Source organism: Poecilia mexicana, unplaced genomic scaffold, assembly GCF_051168715.1.
Source record: "Poecilia mexicana isolate PSO_F unplaced genomic scaffold, ASM5116871v1 scaffold_8, whole genome shotgun sequence".
NCBI lineage: Eukaryota > Metazoa > Chordata > Actinopteri > Cyprinodontiformes > Poeciliidae > Poecilia > Poecilia mexicana.
In genome coordinates this window covers 20349007-20367969 of record NW_028263377.1, presented here as the reverse complement: position 1 = coordinate 20367969, position 18963 = coordinate 20349007, and the positions used below count along the sequence as shown (strand labels likewise).

The following is an 18963-nucleotide window of genomic DNA, read 5'->3' as shown; positions in this document are numbered from 1 at the left end:
TCTCCACATCTCTCACGCCTTCTACTGAATAAATCCTACCTTTTCTTTTTCTTAAATTGCTTTTGGCATCGCACCTTCATTTTCTTCTTTATGATCCTTTTTCTTCGGTTCGACTGACTTTTAGATCTATTTCAACTAAAATGTGTCGAGTGGCCTCCTTTGCAAGTTATTTACATTTAAAAGAGAAATTTAAACAGTTTCTGTCACTTGTCATGCCAAATCCTCCAACTTAAACAAGAAATTGGACCCGCTTTGTCCACGAACCACACGATAGGTGGAGATTTGGTGTGACGTTATCACGTAAAGTACGTACTCTCAACACAGCGGAACACGTTTGTTTCGGTTTGTTGTCATAGTGGTGGAAGATTAGCAGAGCCGAGCTAAAACCAACAAAAGTATTCATATTCCATACAGATAAACTGGATAGACAGAAATTTATGGTGAGAGTTTTATACGTTTGTACTTCTTTTTAATAGCGATATTCGTTTTTCTACCGGAGCTCGTCGTAGCTGGGAAGCTAACGTTAGCTTCCAAGCTGCAGCTTCAGCAATTCTTATGAAGCTTGTCTTTACTCAAAATACCTTAAATGATCCGCTTGGCTTGCTCGCTTGTGGATTTGAGTATATATTTGAGTATATAGTGCATATCCTCTTCTGACGTAGTTGTAGTCTATTTAGCCATTTCAGTTGTGCAATCTGTCTGCTTCATGCCCCGTTTGAAAATGTTCAAAGATATCAGCCGGTATGATTATACTAGATAGATTAGGAAAATGTCTTAAAAAAAAAGGTGTAATGTTCTCTAAGTTTTTTTTTTCCTTTACTAACTATGCAGCACGTAGTTTATCCTTTCTTGATTAATGATCTGTTCCTTTAGTGGTTAGAATAACATGTAGGTTATTTGACTTGTAGTAATATTTTTTTTCGGGCCCCCCAAAAAATTTTAATAACAGTGATTCTTGAGAATAGGGACAAAATGGGTTTTAATTTCCCCCAATTTGTTTTCATTATTTCTCAACCTTATGTATGCAATTATGACAAATAATGTTTTGGAAATGTAAAGATGCTAAAGTGCATGCTCCTAGTTGCCTTATTTTTTTTTAATTACATTTTTAATCGACCTGACCCAGAACTTTGTCATCACCATCTGACAAAAATAAATATAAAATTATTTTTGAAGTACCTTACTAGTGATATTTTTACTCAGTTTTACAGACAAATGCTTCTCAAGAAACAAAAAAATATGTATATTTTAAACAAAAAGCAACAAAAAGTCAATCTGATGGAGTTGACAGTGCATGACGGAGTTGACACAGAACTGAAGGTGGTGACAAACTAGTGAGTAAAAAGAAATACTTGATGCATGTGAAGTAATGCAATTTATGTAAAATACATTAAAATGAATTAACTGCACATTTAAGTGAGATAAGTGATTTCAGATTTCACTGAAAGAGTCTCAGAAACTCTGATGGCGTTGACATCTGATGGAGTTGACAAAATTCCAAACTACCTCAATGTATATGTTATTCTGAAGGAAGATATATTGTAGTTCATCAGGTCCATCAAATCTTTACAATATACCAAAATTAAGATTTATTTCACAAAATTTCATCTAAGTTTTGTAAATTGTCAGTTATGATGTTGACACATCACAGTTGTGACGAGCAACTTAGGAATAGAACAGAAGAAAAAACTAAATGATAACATAAGCTAACCAGAGCTAACTAGCCCTCTTAGCAAAGGAAGAGAAAGGAAGTGGTCATGGGGTCCTCAGAAGTTCTGATGCCCCCCAATAATGCCTGATTTTTTTACATTCTTTTTATGTCTGACGGTGTTGACAAAAACTAGGGACAAATTTCAATGGAGTTCGAAAATATATAAAAATGATTTTTAATTCAATTTATTGGTACCTCTATAATTATTTATATGACTACTTATACTTAATTTTCATAATAAATAATTTTAGTATTTCTTTAATTGTTTTAAACTATTATAATGTATTAAGTTATGCTCCTGGACAAGGGATTTAAAAGACACCAGCCACCTACTACAATGTTTAAAATAAAAAAAGAATTCAGCAAATACCAGGAAAATATACATTGTTGTGCTCACATGACCCAGGTTAGTTGAGTTAGATATTTGAAAAAATTATATTTTGTGTATATTTTATTCAAATTTTGTGCTTTATCCATCGGACCTGTTTTGTCCCTATTCTCAAGAATGACTGATAAAATATGTTTTCCCCATTAAATACTAAAACAGAGAATAATCTGATCTGAAAAGAAATTCATTTGACCTTATTATTCAAAATATACATACAATTCTGAATTTAAGCTGTACATTCCTGTCTTCCGGACTAGATAAAGTCATATACAAGTACAGACAATTTCTCACTTTCATACTAAAGGAAAAGTTAAAGGAGTATTAAATACATGTATTGAATATGCAAGTATACCAAAAAAAAGTCACTCTGGCTCAAACTGTTAGCTATCTGAAAGTAAAACTGCTCATCTTCAAAATGATTTTTAGATATTGTGCAATGTTAAACAATCTGTCATTAATGAGAGTTCTGCCTTTTTAAGTATTTAAAATTATACATTTGACTGGTGTTTATTCAGCATTTCTAAATGAAACATTATAGTTTAGTTCTAAAGCTGAAATAAATTAAATGAATAGGTTTTTGCAATCAAAATACTTTTGGAATCTAGATGCTTGATAACATTAACTAGCAGACTGTTTAATTAGTTTAAAATATAATAACTCATTGTCAGTAAACTTAAATCTGTTTGTGTAGGATCAAATGTTCAATAATAAGACCCAGCTACCTTTCAGAAATAATAATTCATTTAGTGTTTTTTTTTTTTTTCGTTTTATTTGCTTCTCTCTCCAGGATTAACAAAATGGCTGAGCCCATCATCAAATCGAGACAAGCACAAAAAGAAGTGAATGGGATCTCAACAGAAGTCGTCTGCACACAGTTCAGTAATTACATATTTGTGGTCCTTACCCAGTACGGCAAAATCGGGACATTGATTTCGGTCACACCCGACTCCCGATCTAATGATATCAGCACCCCCACATTCTCCACTAAAGTGCTGCTGGGCAAAGATGAGGTACGCTGGGTGAAATTGGTCAGATTAATATTGCATCAGTGTGATTATAGACTTCTTGTCACATGGGGTAACTCATTTCACGTGGCGAAAGGCCAGATGAGATCAGCTCTGAACTACTCTGGCAGATTGTAGAGAAATGAGATGCACGGAGTTCAGCGGTCTTTTAAAATTTACTCAAGAAAACTCATTTCATCTCTGCTTGAGCTTGTCATTTTAACAGGCACACAGTGCATAAGGTGTGTCATCCGTAGAAATATAAATTGTTACAAAGTTTGCGCAAGATGTTGATTAGACTTTTAATTTATTTAAAAATAATTACTCTGTCTTGAAAAGACAGAAGAAGATAAGGACATTTCTCCTTTGTAATCTCCTAGTTATATGCATTACACAGCATCTTGAGGACACATGAACAATTTAATTAAAACAGAATAAAGATAAATGATTGTTCTATTTGGAGATGTATGAGTGCTTTAAAAACAGCTTCAAACAGCAATTTTCCTTTGACTTGGTGTTTATTTAGTGAATTATGATATATTGTTGAAGACGGAGAATAATGTAGCACATTTTTAGCAGCAGTGACATGTTATTTGATTAGGCTTTCTCTCAAGTTACAATTGGAAAGTGGTTTTGAGTTGATTTCTTATTTACCGGGTGTATGGATTTAGAGCTCTGACATGCAATATTAAGAGCTTTATATCTAATTTATGTTTTTTTTTTTCTTTTTTCCTCTTTTCAACAGCCTTTGACTCATGTCTGTGCTAAAAACCTGGCCACGTTCATATCCCTCGAAGCTGGAAACAGGCCTATCTTACTGGGACTGGCCCTGAAGGATTCCTCCATAGACACAATACGAGAAATCAAAGAGATCATCAAAAGCTGCAAAGTGTGGTAGAAAGTCAGAGCCCCCAAAATAATGACTGTAACTAAAAAGACCTGGTGAAATAACGGTAGCTGCTCCTACCGGTGTCATATTTTGTAAAATGATATAAAATATTACTTTTTTGTATTTCGAAATCCATCAGCTAAGTTTTGTATTACTTGAAATGTTGAGAAATAAAATTCTTTAATGACAAGTTCAACATACTATTTTAAGTCTAGTGACTTTTTTGGTTGCTTTATCTGCCTGTTATAAATGACTAATTCCTTCCATACACATTGGACTGCGCAATGTTTGGTGACGTCTTTTTATTGCGGCATTCTTATCACAGAAACATGAAGTAAAGGTCAACAGTCATTTCTCATTTTCTCAAAGCTGGATATTGCTTTATTACTGGATGTGGGGGAGGATTGTTTTATTTCTCTAATAATAATAGTCTGTGAGAATTGAAGGCTTTTAGTGAGCTTGGAAATGACTGACTGGAACCTTTTTGGTGCGAGACAGATGTTGATCCAACGTGTGCTCATCTTGGTTTAATGAACATGTTTCATTACTTCATGAGGAACGAGTTGATTTTTAAAGTATGTTTATGAGATCTTTAATGGCCATAGCATAATCTTGCACTCATAAATTTAGAAAGTTCCAACATTGGTAGCCCCGCTGTCCATATTTTGAACAGTAGAACAAAACAGAAGTTGAAAAGACCAGTTGTTGAACCATTTTCAGTTTACTGTCACTCAGAATTTTATTTAAAATGGTCTTGGTAGTAGTAATATAATGCCATGAACTCTTAACAAGGTTCCAAAGCAATTTAGAAGATAAACCACATCACATTGTTTCCACTGTTGGTATGCCTTTCTACATTTCTCCTCTTTGTTTCATGCTAAGGATACCTGGAGCTTATGCCAAAAATCTTTGCCACACCAAACCAGAGCACATTGTTCCAGTCAAAGTCCTAGCTGGGTTTAGCAAACTCCACAATCTGTGATGATAAGTAAGACAGAAAATGTTTTTTTGAGTGGATTTGGGGGGTCACTTAAAAACTGGCTTACTCTAACATGTCAGTCTTTGTTGTTGTTGTTTTCTTTTTCTTGCAGGGCGTTTTGAAGATTTTAATTTTACCTCCCCAGCCATCCTGACTGGTTACAAGATAACCAGGGGTTGTCATCCACCCTACTGGCCATTTGGCTAAAAGAAATGGACCCATTAAATCTGTCATACTTATACCCCATGGAAAAAGAGATGTGTAGATTATTTATTAGACATTCCTAGAAATGGCTGAACTTGAAAAGTAAAATAAAGTATAATTGAATTAAGTGCCTAATTTATTTTTCAAAATTACTTTTAGGTACTCAAATTGAAGCTTAGATTTGCCCTAGCTTTTTTAGGGTGAGGCTTTGCTATAAAACTTGAATGTGTTTCAAAGCTGTCAAGTAGTCCCAATAAATTCAATTCAATTCAGAATTGAATTGAAATAAGGCTCACCATGCAAACAGTGACAATATAATTTTTTGCAAGTAAATGATATAGCAAAGATTAATGTTGCAAGTTTATACATAAAGCCAATACGAACCAATTTATTGATCTAATTAAAGCTGTGTATTTTTGGCAGCTTCAGGTAAGCAACAGATTATTCATAGATCTGGCAGTAATTTTTAAACTCAACTTGTTTCTTCTGACTGGAAGCAGTTTTATGATTTTTGAGTGGCCCAAACAGTCCTGACTTGAAGCTGTAGAGGGAATACTTACAAAAGGTGGTGTATGTATGGTAGGATAGGGGAAAGTAATTCCAGTTCTATTGTTTTAACTGTATATTCACTTGACCTGCATATACACGCATACAGAAAATAACAGAACAGATTGTGTACAAACAACCCGCTTTAACATAAACTTTAAGTGTGTCATGGATATTTCGTTTAAACCATCCTTGTAAGTTTAATGAGATGTTTAGAGAAGGCAGAAATACTCAAGTAAGAGATTACCACTAATAATATTAATATATGGTGCAGTGAAACTACCACATATAAGTATTTTCCTTATAAAGTATATATAGTGACTGTAACTGAGTAATGCTAAGTAGTTCCACCCCTGCTCAAATATGTTCTCATTCATGTTAACCGGAAATGCTGGTAATGTATAAAATGTAAAGACAAAACGGCTCCGCACCTGACACGCCAATAAGGCTAATAAAACTGATTGCACGTTGTTAGTCAACGTGATGACGACATCCGTTTAGTCGAGACCACGTGATTCCTTCACCTGTGCCCAGCCTATTTACTTCTTCTGCTGAGTCGAACCGCTGCGCGCACACAGGTTTCAGTTTTTAAGTGTTTCTTAGAAAGCTTTTAGATGCTTATCTTGGTGTGCTGAACAGCACTCTGTTGTAGTTCCTTCTTTGTTGTAACCTTTGCTTAAGTTTTTCATCTCCTTCTGTGTGGACTTCGACCTCCGCTACTGAGGCACCTGTTAAAAACAAGGAAGTCTATTCCTGCTCAACACGTCTCGTATATGAAATTAAAACGGGTTTTGTAGATGCTCACGGCTGACAAACGGGTGTTTTGTGCTCTATGCTGATCCTTTAACCCTGACCCGGGACGATCACTGCCATCTAAACAGGATAAAGCTGCTTTCCACTCGGAACACGGTGAGCCGCTTGTTGACAGCAGAGAGAGATCAAATGAGTGACATTTACCGATCAGCGTCTGAGATGTTTTTTTTTCAAATAATGTCATCTGTAAAATCTATCGCTGCTAAAATAAACTCACTTCACGGTGACTTTCTTTCTTTACTCTCGTCTTTTAGATGAACGGCTCTTTGGACATGGATTCATCGTCCGAAAATAACTCGATTGTTCACCTGGATGAGCCAATCCTTCCGGAAAACATAACCATCATTCGGACAAGGAACGGGTCACTCACGGATCAGATGTTTCTGAACACAGTGACTGCTCAGGCCCTGTCTGGGATATTTGTCTGGTCCGCCTTGCTCATAACATGCCACCAGGTGAGTTTGTGGTGCTCTACTAAATTATGTTTCACACACCCCATAGCCAGAAAAACAAAAATCTCATCATCAAACAACAGCAGAGGGAAACACACCCTTAAAGCTCTGCAGCCACAATTATGTGAAAATGTAATCAGAGATGCTAGGGGACTCCTCCTTTGCCTTAAGTAAGAAATGCATACTTTGAATTCTGCAATAAAGGGTTGAAGCATTTTATTTTCTAGGTTTGCACCATGAATCTGAGGTTTAAGGCCACTTCTGCTTTCATACTGCTATTTCTTTTACCGGTGGCTGTTTTTGTTATTGCCTTCAAGGGTGTTGCTATACTGAAGGCTGCACCAAGGCCTTGCTGATGAAATGTGTTATTGTTTTAGGTGCAAAATTTTCAGAAGAGCAGAAAAGTTGTTGTTTGCCAAAACAACCAACTTTATCTGATAAAGCATTGCTGTAATCTGTAAGACGATAAGTGAGACTTGGTGTATTTCCATTCGGTCATCAATAGGAGTTTCCAAAAACGGCAACCTTTGATGGCAAATATTTTATTTATTTATTTTTTTGAGGGAATTGCATAACTAATAGCATCATTACCAATCTAGCGATTGGAGCACAAATGGGAGCTGCAGCCTCCCATTTGAATCTCTGATATTAATGTGCCTAATTACAGTGGTTAGTTTTCATTGCTTTGCACTCTGCTTCCATATCCAAGCTGAAAAAGCACTGGCAACCGTAAAAAGGCAAAGAGACATCTCACAAATAATCAACAGCTACATTAAAAAAATGGCACTTTGACTTATAGTGGTGTACTTGATAAGGACTTGACAGAAACGTTTATTCATTTATATATATTTTTTGTATATATTCAAACCTTAACTTTAGCAAGTCTGGCTTTATTGTCGATGTGTTCCAAACACATTAACTTGAAGGGGACATCCATTTGCTACACCTGAATAAACCTTGTATTGTTTAAAAATTGCAGTGCATGCCCACACTTAATTGCACCTAAGGGCAACTTAGAGTGGCCATTAAAAGTAAAATGTATGTTTGGTTTTTTTTTGTTTTGTTTTTTTTAGTGTGGGAGGAATCCAGAGTATTCTGAGAGACCTCATGCACACACAGGAAAACATGCAACTCTGCCACCATGCAGCCCTTGAAGATTATACTTATTGCAAATGTATACCTTTTATTTCACTAATTTATGGTATAAAGTCATATGCTTTAAGTTTTTTTTGTACATTATATATTTTTAAAGAAATATTTCCAGTTTTAAGATGGAACACCTTTGATCCCTCTCAGGAACTTGGTTAATTCAAGCGTGTACCTTGATAGGATGCCATCTGTCTACACCATAAAATGTCCCTGCTACTAAATGTTCAACAGTGAACAGTTGGTAATATAATAACAAAGTGGAAATGATTAGAAACGCCAGGACGTCGGCCACAAAGCGGTAGGCCATGTAAAATCCCTGAGTGGCTACACTGGATGCTGAGGCACATAAAGAAAAGAGGTTGCCATATTTCTGCTGAATCAGTAGCAACACACTCCAAGCTTCTTGTGGCCTTCAGATTAGCTCAAGAACAGTGGAAAGAGAGTATAATGGAATAGGTTTCCATGGCCGAACAGCTAGATCAAAGCGCTTACATCAAAAGGTGTAATGTAAAGCATTGGATGCAGTGGGCTCTTTAGTGACAAATTGTGTTTCTCTGAGTCTGGGGCTATCAGTTGCCAGGAGAACAAAACTCTCCTCACTGCATTGTGTAAACTGCAACATTTATTGCAGAGGCAATTCTAGCATGGGGCTGTTTTTCAGGAGTTTGACTCGGCCCTTTAGTTCCAGTAAAATGGAATTCTTCATTCTTCACCACGGGCTTGTGCTTATATTTTTTGGAAAAAAAAATATTGCTCGTAATGTTGTGGAAATGGTTTGGGGAAGGCCTCTTCCTGTTTCAGCATGGCTTTATACCAGTGCACAAAGTGTTGTCCTAAAAAGACATGGAGGAGTTGGTTTATAACAAAAGAACTTGATTCTGACCTCAACCACCATTTGGAATGAATTAGATTGAGTCAAACCTTCTCGCCCAACTTCAGTGTCTGACCTCACAAATACGCTTTTGAAAGAAAGCGCATTTGCTTTCAATGCTTTTCCCGTAAGCCTTCTGAAAAATCATGGCAAAACATTGGGATGCCACTCGGACAGCGACTTGGTTTCTGTATTGTATTGTGTTGCATTTCATAAATATGCTTTACAGTAAACTTGATCTACACAAACTGTTAGCTTCTTTTTACTCTCATATGTCTTCAAAGTTTGCTTGTTCTAAACACAAAAGTGACCTTAAGTTACTAAAAAAAAAAAAAAAATCCTAGTTGATTACAAAGAAACGGAAACACAGCAAGCCCTCTCTGCATGGCAGAAGTTGATGGCCAGGAGAAATAAATGGTTTACTGTGGACCACCTTTACCCGCTGCTATCTCATCATTGTTGTAAAATTAGTGTTTCCTCATGTGAGCGAACGTTGCCCACTGTGCAGAGATGATAGCTTATCATTACAATTTTATCATTTGCTGTGAATATAAAGGAGTGCTGTGTTTTATCAGCAGGGAAATCGGTAGACACTGGGATAATGTTCACAGCTGTTTGAAGCTGTTTGAGCTTGTTGTTTTCCAGGTCACATTTTTTATTATTATTATTATTTTTTGTTCGTATTCAGCCATAATATCCGTCTTTTGTTTTAAAATAAAACACAAAAACATTTAGTAAGCAGCCACACAGAATTTCTTTAATGCTTGTTAACATGTGTTTGTATGCTGTGTTGTGGAAATAATTAATGAGTAATCTGCGCATCAGGGAGATGCAACAACAGCAGCACCAACACCCTCGTTTAGGGATTTGTAACTCAATATCCTGCAAATTGGTTTCTATGTTTTTAATATAGTACGTGTTTGGCCAAACACTTGCTAGCAAGACATTTTAATTGAACAAATAAATAGCAAGTTTTCTGCTGGGGGAATAGAGTCAGTTTGCAACAGGCATCTCTTGTGTCACACTGGGGGAATAAAACGGTCTGTTGGACCAGCGTTATAATGCTGGCAGTGTTTCATCCGACTTGGCTTCAGAGAATGGCTATAAACTGCTAAATGCTCTTTCTGAATACTAAACACTCTTTGACCTTAAATCGTTTTTCTGCGATGTTGACAATTCAGTTCATACTGATATTTAAGCGTTTGTCCAGGTGGTCGTATTAGCTCTTTTGGAACTTAAAGTGTTGGAAATGAAAAGGAGCTGATATGTTTCAACTGCTTCCTGTTGCCTGTGCATTGTCTCTCCGCTGTCAGGTGGGAAATTGCAGAAATAAGTCCAAGCTGAAAACGATTGCGCTGCTGTCGTCGGTGGTCAGCGTTTTGCAGTCAGAGGGAACTCTGGTTCTGTTCTGGATTGTTTGCCAAGTGGAGTCGGTCCACAGGATTCATCACATTCCCAGTCTCGCAGTGATCGGGATTTAATGAGCAGCTTCTAATGGAAGTTTAATCAAGCAGCTTCTGTTCATGAAATATTTTTTTTTCATGCATTTAGAGAAAACAATCTGATTAATACAAAGATTTGCATTAAATTAATACAAAAAAAATTAACAACCCGTTTCCTAAATATGCAATACTCTTCCCAAAGCAGTTTGTGAGCACATTTTTTATTTACAACTTCATTAATCTTCAGATGAAGAAATATTAGTACATTAGTCAGATATGTTTTTAATTTAATTTGGCATAACTCGGGTATTTGTAATCTGTTAACCCTGTGGCTGTTTTATTCCCATTTGTGATCATAACTCTTATACAGAGAAGTTTTAAAAGCTGTGGTGTCAAAGTGGAATAATTTAGGTAAATCCCTGCGTGTCTGAATAATTTTATAAATTTTCTTTCATACATCCTACTTTATGTTTTCTAGTTGAATACCAGTATTACCATTTCATTAGAATATAACAAACACTTTTGTTTGTATTTTAATTTCTAAAATGTATTTCTTGAGTGTTAGTTATTTTAGACATTTTGTAGAACCCAGAGGTCACTGTTGAGATTAATTTCAGCATTGCTTGACATTTCCTGTGTGTATTTCCCAAACTTGTCAGATGTGCCATGTTACATTCATGGAGGCCATAGGGGGCCACATAGGAGAGTCATGTGTGTTAAAACCTTAATCAGCCCATGGAAACAACATTGGTATGCTGCATTCTCTACTCCTGTGTGAAAATTCAATTGGAAGCACTCTTGTTGTAAACAAGGTGTGCCCTGCAAGTTTAAAGCATGAGTGTTGGGCAGGTTGTTAAAATGGGAGTTGGGTAATCTGTTTATTCAAGACAATGTTAAAGCTTCATTTCATAATAGCAGACAAACAGTGGGTGCAAGTTAATCTGTGGCTATAAATTATACCTTCCTGATAAAATCCATAGCTTTATAAATGTAAACATTGGCTAAGTCACAATCTTGTTTTTGATAATGATGTAGCATCATGTTCTCTGTATACAATACTCCAAAAAAAAAAAAAATAAAATAAAAAAACATGACATCTGGCTTCTGAGCGCAGTGAGAAGTTGACATGGAAATGCGGCATATAACTCGCCAGTAGCTGCAGGTATTTATTTGACTCAATTCAACAGAAGAGGCATTGATGTGAACACAACAGAAAGATGTGCAGAGATTTTCAATGAGGGTGCCGCTTGTCTTTTTTTTTTCTTTACAGAAATATTGACAGTGAGGTCTCGTACAATGGCTTTGAAACCGAGAGCTATAAATCATTTAAAGAATCCCAATAACTGGAATTAACCATTTATGTATGCCGCATATAAACGAGAGGAGTCCGTCCTTTAATCTCATGCAAAGTCAGACGAGAACAAAGGAACACATAATTTTCGTGTGCATATAAATGCAATTAAAATTAAAAAATGAAGTGTTCATTTCTTATGTGCAATTGACATAATTTGCTGGATAAAAATTACAAGTGATGCAAGATCTAAATTGGGCCTGCAGGCTTTTGAATATTGATGCTTAACTTTGCTGATGTTTAATGATGGGAAATTACACCCATGTCTGATATCCTATAAAGTTAAAGCTCTCTGTTCGTTTTGAATTAGTATAATAAAATGTCTTTTTTTTTTAATTTTGCCTTTAGCTATTTTTAAAAGGCCAATTCCCCTTGTCACAAAGTTGTACCCCTATTTGCCATATCATCTCAATCTTATTTCACTTCATACTTGTAAACAAACTGTTTTGTACCCATGTGCTTAACCATTACTTAACTGTATCATTTGATAAGATTAACAGATTAATAATTACATAACTAACAATTACTCTATATGGGTTTATAAAGATTTTATATTTCCTTTCATTTTGGTTCTGATTCTTCTTTGGGACAGTCGATTCTTATTTGGTCCATTATCATTTCAAATTGTCCAAGCAACTTCCTATTGATCGACATCATTAGTTGCATAACTGCATTTCCTTATTGCAAAGCAGAAGTTCAATAAAGTAGATAAGGCTTTAACTAACTGGTTGACAAAGCAGGTTGACAAAGCCCCCTAAGGTTGGTAGAAATTACGAATGTCATGGTAGAATGTCATTTTTGAAGAAGCTTGAATGTGTAATGCCTTATCAGGATGCAAAGAGCTTCACAACTACATTTAAGCAACAAAAGATCTAAATTAAACTTCATTTTACGAAAAATCATCAACACTAAAACCCCACGTTTAATTTTATTTATTTTTTCAATTGTCACAGAAAGTATACTGGAGACGAAAGTTTTCAAGCTTGCTGACAAGGCAGCTTTGTCAGGACGTCGGTTGATTTAATTGCATTATCAGTTAATGACGGCGTGATTATCAAATGCAAACCCCAACTAAGACAGACTGACTAAGGCAGCACATGTTCTTATCTGTTGTTTTTTACAATGCTTTTCTGATTTCAGAAATGCAGTGGTCCGATTTTATTGCCGTGCTTTACTCCATGTTCAGAAGCAAAGTTCACACATTGTAAAATTCCTAAGTAAATTCTGTGGTTTTCTAACTATATTCTTGTTTCTAACTGATGCCTTATGTTTTGTGTTTTTTATTCCAGATCTACACACACCTCCGGTCCTACACTGTCCCCAATGAGCAGCGCTACATCATCCGCATACTGTTCATTGTGCCAGTTTATGCCTTTGACTCCTGGCTCAGCCTCCTATTCATCAGCAACGACCAGTACTATGTTTATTTCGATTCCGTCCGAGACTGTTATGAAGGTATGTATACCACTAAAAGTGTGATCTGGTAGATGTCTTCTTTTTTTCTTTTTCTTTTTTTTTTGTGCAGAGATGGGTGTTTTCTTGCCCTCATTGTCATTGCAGATATCAGAGAGCCTCGAAAGTGACCAAACTAGTTTTTCTTCCTCCAGCCATTGTTCTCATAACTAAAGACTTCATTATAGGAGGTGTTGCATTTCTTGGAGGAGTAATTTTAGTGCCATCCCTTTTTTTTCTTGGACTGTAACAGGCTTTGCTTTTGTTAGTTTTGATAAAGTGTGACGTGTAGCACTTTATCATGATTAAGATGTACTATTGTACATCTTAATCATTATTTGTAGACTGAAATATATAAGTATTTTCTAAGTTGCAAAGGTGATTGTCATTCTAATTTAAATAAAAGCTATTTGTAAGATTAGATTGTGGAGATTACTAAAAGCCCCATATTGTGACTGCACCAGAAAGCGCTGACACTATTTGCAGCTAAAGCATAATGAACCTTCTCTACACCGGACACAATCTGCATTTGCTTCATTTAATCCTCCCTTAAATAGCAACAAAGGATTAAGAAGGGATTTTTGAGACGCAGAACCATTGGAAAAGCCTTAATGTCAGTACTGAAGCATTCATTGTTCTATAAAGTCGAACTAATGATGATTATTATTTTTTTGTTATGTGGGAGTTTATTTTCATCTCATGTTCTGTGACCTTCACAGAAAAGTGAGACTTGAAGGGGATGGGAAACTGTTCTGAAGCTGCAGTGGTGCAAAATATAGATATTTTATTAAAGGAAGAACATTTCTTTGTGTTTCAGCTTTTGTTATTTACAATTTCCTGAGCCTGTCCTTCGAGTATCTTGGAGGAGAGAGTGCAATCATGTCTGAGATTAGAGGGAAGCCTATACAGTAAGTACAGACTGAATCACTTTACCTATTACATGTATTTCCTCTTCATTTTATATTCAAAATGTTAATTCAGGACAAATAAATGCATCAGCTGGGTTTGTGCAAATATTTCTATGGCTATATAAGCTGCAGAATTGTCTTTCTGGCCTTTAGATTAACATTTAGTTTGAAGTTCACTCTGAAAGTCTTAGTAGTAAACAACTCTCATAGGTGGCAGTTGCTTTATCTTTCAGCGTTTGAAATGCCCTTTATAGTCTGTGTTTTGGGCACAGACTCTTTGCCAGGTTCTAAAGACAGAACTATAATGTTCAGATCTTTAGTTTTAGACTTTCTTTGTCAGAAACATTTGTTGTTTCACCTGATTCATATGAAATGTGTAAAAAAAAAAAAAAATGTCAATGTGTCTACAGTCAAACCAGTCAGGAATTTCCTGCAAATAAATTAATTCATTTATCCCATTTATTCATTTAGATTTGGCTAGGGATAGAAGTGATGATAAACTTTAAGTTTATTGGGATTTAAAAAGCTGTGCTTCAAGTGGAACAACTTTCGTAATGGACTGAAAACCTTTGGAGGCGGGTGGTTGTGACTTAGCGGGAAGAATAGTTGTGTTGCAATTTGGGAGTGTGGATGGGTGAATGTGACTCATAGTGCTCAGTGGTCAGCTCGACTAAATCAATACTATAGACAGAGGCTCTACAAACCCCTGTTAAAATGCAATGTTTCTGAAATTTAAACTATTTTAAATCTTTTTGAAAGTTTTTTTTTTTTTTCTACTCTGGGAAATGTGACAAAATCTTGTATAGTGAAAATGGAAAAGCAAATACAGTTAACACAGCATAAATGTTCACACCCTTGAATTAAATTGCTCTACCTTGCAAAAGTTATCCATGCACTTTGAGATGATCATCCTGAAATTGAAGTTTACCTCCTTCAGGCATTCACACATTTGGGTTAGGAAGATTTTGGTTTGGAAGATTTTGAGGGCTGGATATTTTCTTTGGAAGAAAATGCTTTTTGTCTTTGAACTCTGCTTCTGAGTCCAGACATTAAGAATACAGGAGATGGCTGTCACATGCAGACCAACACTACTTGTTAGAAATTCCTGGAACTCTTGGCAGCCTCCTTAACCAGTTTCTTACTCATCTTTTAGTCAGTTTAGATTTTTTTAATGTCCTTGTTTTTCCAGATTTCCCACTTGCTTCAAAGCACCATTGTGCAACTACAGTATATAATGCCATGGGACATTTTGTACAAAATAATGTTGATACTTATAGCCACTTTGCAAATGATGACTTTACGTAAAAAATGCAGGTGGGCTAATGTCAACCTTCAAGACAATTGAAGCTTTAGTTTAGTTATTATAATTGATTGTAGGTGTGAATTCTTGACACCAAATGCTGTAAATGAATCTGAACATGGTGCACACCTTCATAACCAAGTTATGGCAACTTTTGTTTTTATCTTTTACGCTGTTTATTAAATAGTTAAAAAATAAATAAATGTCACATATGTGGAAAAGGTTTAGAAATTATTCATCAGTCTATTGTTTGGCATCACAGAAATCAGGCATTTTACCAGCAGTGTCTATATTTTGAGTCCTAAAAACATTTAAGGTATATTATGAATAATTATATATCATGACAAAACCTTTGTCATTATAAAGGAAGTTACTTTTAGATTAACCTTGGTGAATTTTAGTTTGGCAGTAGCACAGCTAAGGACTTAGCACCTTAAGTGGAAGTTTCTTAGTTGGTTTTTTTATTATTATTTTTATTGTACTTCACATATAGTTACACAGAGCTGAACTCTGCCACCGGTAAGACACATTAATACATTCGATTTAATTTAAGCATCCCAACAGAATCAAAATATTATTTTACGATTGTTTTATGCAGCCCCATTTTTTGTTTAAACACCAATAACCTGCATCCCATCTCTAAATAACCCTGCAAGGTGGATGTTATGGTAATTTAAAAAGATATATTGACTTACATTTTTATTTCTGGTAATGCAAAGGACTTTTTCTTACCTTTTTTCTACTTTTATCATTTTTATGTGCTCAGTCCTATTTTAGATATGCCTGGCTGATTTGCTGCCTAGATAAAGAAAACCCACAATAAGAGGTTTATTTGCACTTCGGCAGACTAATTTTCTTAATCTTTCCTAGACTTGAGGCCACAATAAAAGCTTTAACAGCTCCTCAAGAAGTGATAATAAAAATCGACTACATCTCTAAATGAATGAGTAACACTTCCATTTTGGTAGAGACAGGTGTTGTAGCTCAACAGATATCCTGTTGATTTTATGTAGATTGTTAAATTAGTTTTTTGCTACTCAAACATTTGTTATTCTCTTATGTAAATCGTGTTGCAATAAAATGTTTGAAGTTTAATGTGCGCTGGTGAAGGGAAAATTGTCAAATGCGTGGGCGATAAATGATTATTGGAATGGTTAGATGACTTCGGGTCGTTGTTGACGGTAAATAAGCAAGTTAAGCAATACAGTAATCAAAATGAATGCATGAAGCGCAGAACTGCACTAACAATATAATCCAATTAAAAGTGAATTAAAAGCAACAATTTTTGCTGCTTGGTACATCGTCAGTATATCACGTAGTCCAACGGTATATATTAAAATGCTGATTAAATCTTTGTTTTCGTACAAATGTGCTCTCGTTTATGTGATAATTTGCACTTAGTATTTGCATTCTGGTAGGTTTCCTGTTTGGCAATGCAAAATCAGTCCATCTCTCCGTGCTGTCTACACAGGTCAAGTTGTTTATATGGGACGTGTTGTCTGGTTGGAATGAGCTACTCCATCGGCTTCTTAAGATTCTGCAAACAGGTGAGCCTCAGTCCTCTCCTCTACTCTGGAGATGATCTCTCTGATCTCTGGAATAAACTTGCTCACGCTGAAAATAAAAATACATTAGATTGTCATTATTAAATAAATAAACAAAAACCCTGAGCTGTTATTTAAAGCCTCCAAACTGCTTACAATTGACAGTTGTGGTAATTGGATGCTCTGTGGGTTTAAAAACATTGGAAAGGGAAAGCAAAAGCAGGTGAGGCTGGGTGAAGGCAGCATGATGATGTACACAGAGAGATGATGTGAACTGTCAGCACAGAGCTCCTTCTGTGTCTTGGGATGCTGCACAGGCTTCCTCTCTAACACTGATGGATATTGAAACTGAGAGATGTCTTCAGAACAAAACGCATGGTGAAAAGGACTATTTTTTTCCCCACAGGCAGATGATAAACTGTGTACTTTGACAGTGTTGTGTACACAGGTTTTAAATTGAAAACCTTTCAAATTCTCTCTAGAGGCACAACTGAGAGAGTGGTAAAGGATATTTCTCTAATACAGTGGAACGCAGTACTTAATATTTAGGTTTATCACAAATAAATGAATCTGTTTATTTCTCGTAATTTGAGAACAGATATGTTGCAGTTTGAAACGTATTATTCTGTATAATTCTCACCGCTATTTGTCAGAGTGCTTCAGTGACGTTAATAAATGCTGATTTGCCCAGCAGGACCAATGTGAAAGGAGTGCTGAAGAGATTCAGAGTAATATAATAATTCTGCCTTGCATATAACAGGTGTGTCTGAATGAAACGGAATAGCATCCAAGTTAACTTATTTCAGTAACTCGGGTCAAAAAGTGAACCTTGTACTGTATAGTTTCATTATACACCGAGTGATGTATTTGAAGCATTTATTTCTTGTCATTTTGATGGCTTTGTTTTACAGGTAATGGAAAACTTGAAATTGTCTGAAAATTGTCATAGTCCATTTGTTTTTTTTTTAGCACAAAAAAGTTATGGCCTGTACAGTCATGGCCAAACTGCTGACTTGACAGTTGTTCAGCAGGCGGTCTATTGCTCCTTCCAAAATTAAGCAATACTACAAAAGGTCATTGCTAAAGAAGCTGGCTGTTCAGAGTACTGTATCAAATTATAATAAGGGGACGATGGGTGGAAGGAAAAAATGAGATGGGGGGGCGGGGGGGGGACATGCTGAAGGAACAGAAATAACTGCAGTAAAACCCGTTCAAGAGTTTGGAAGCGATTTTATAAGGGCTGAACTGCGGCCCAAGTTGGTGATTTATGAGCAACCACACAGAAGTATGCGGTAAATGGTCTACATCCATTGGACTCCTTGTGTTAATTACGAACCAGCGTTCTCAGAAGCATCCGTCTTTATTCTGAGCTCTTTATGCCCTTATTTTAGAAGCAATAGTTCTGGAGTTTACAGAAACAAAATGGCACAGATGAGAACAAATCTTTTTTTAAAAGTGCCTTGAAGCTAAACTTTAAATCAAACCAATGCAGCAGATCTGATAGACCTTCCCTCCTATTTAAATACGGAGTGGGGAGGTTATTAACATGAGCAGTCTCTGCACATTTGGAAAACTTTTTAGTGTCATTAGAAGGCAGTTTACCAGTTCAATCACTGATATGGGAAAGCAGCTTGAAGTTACTGTGGGTTTTGATGATAAGGGCGAGGGCGGGCTGCTCTTACATGCTAAACTGCTTTTTGACATTTCAGTGTGTCATTGTTATATGCTTGAGGAAGGTTTTATTTTATTGGGCAGAAAAAAGAACCCTGCAGACCCCTGGCACTGTTGTACAAGATCCAAATAAATTAGGAATTAAGTGCAGAGTTTTACAGTTTAATAGTTTATATTACACCAGAAAGAGTATTAACTAATGACTGTCTAACCAACACAAAATGGCAATTTCATGGGATGACAACCATGGCAAGATGTAACCTAAATTTCACAGCTTTACATGTAGAGT

At 35.9% G+C, this 18963-nt stretch overlaps 2 protein-coding genes across 2 annotated transcripts in view; both read left to right on the top strand.

Annotated features, from left to right (window-relative positions):
• The first annotated feature begins 289 nt into the window (after window positions 1-289).
• Window positions 290-4192, top strand: psmg3 (proteasome (prosome, macropain) assembly chaperone 3). The gene is made up of 3 exons (XM_014968990.2): window positions 290-440; window positions 2887-3109; window positions 3849-4192. The coding sequence occupies exons 2-3, from the start codon at window positions 2897-2899 to the stop codon at window positions 3999-4001; spliced, it is 366 nt and encodes a 121-aa protein (XP_014824476.1). The 5' UTR covers window positions 290-440; window positions 2887-2896; the 3' UTR covers window positions 4002-4192.
• A 2022-nt stretch (window positions 4193-6214) lies between these two features.
• tmem184a (transmembrane protein 184a) overlaps window positions 6215-18963 on the top strand; it is a 19553-nt gene continuing 6804 nt past the window's right edge. The window contains exons 1-5 of the mRNA XM_014968988.2: window positions 6215-6630; window positions 6789-6989; window positions 13089-13254; window positions 14069-14159; window positions 16931-17006. Coding sequence (XP_014824474.1) covers window positions 6789-6989; window positions 13089-13254; window positions 14069-14159; window positions 16931-17006 — 534 coding nt within the window. The 5' untranslated portion in view covers window positions 6215-6630. The remainder of the gene's footprint in view (window positions 6631-6788; window positions 6990-13088; window positions 13255-14068; window positions 14160-16930; window positions 17007-18963) is intronic.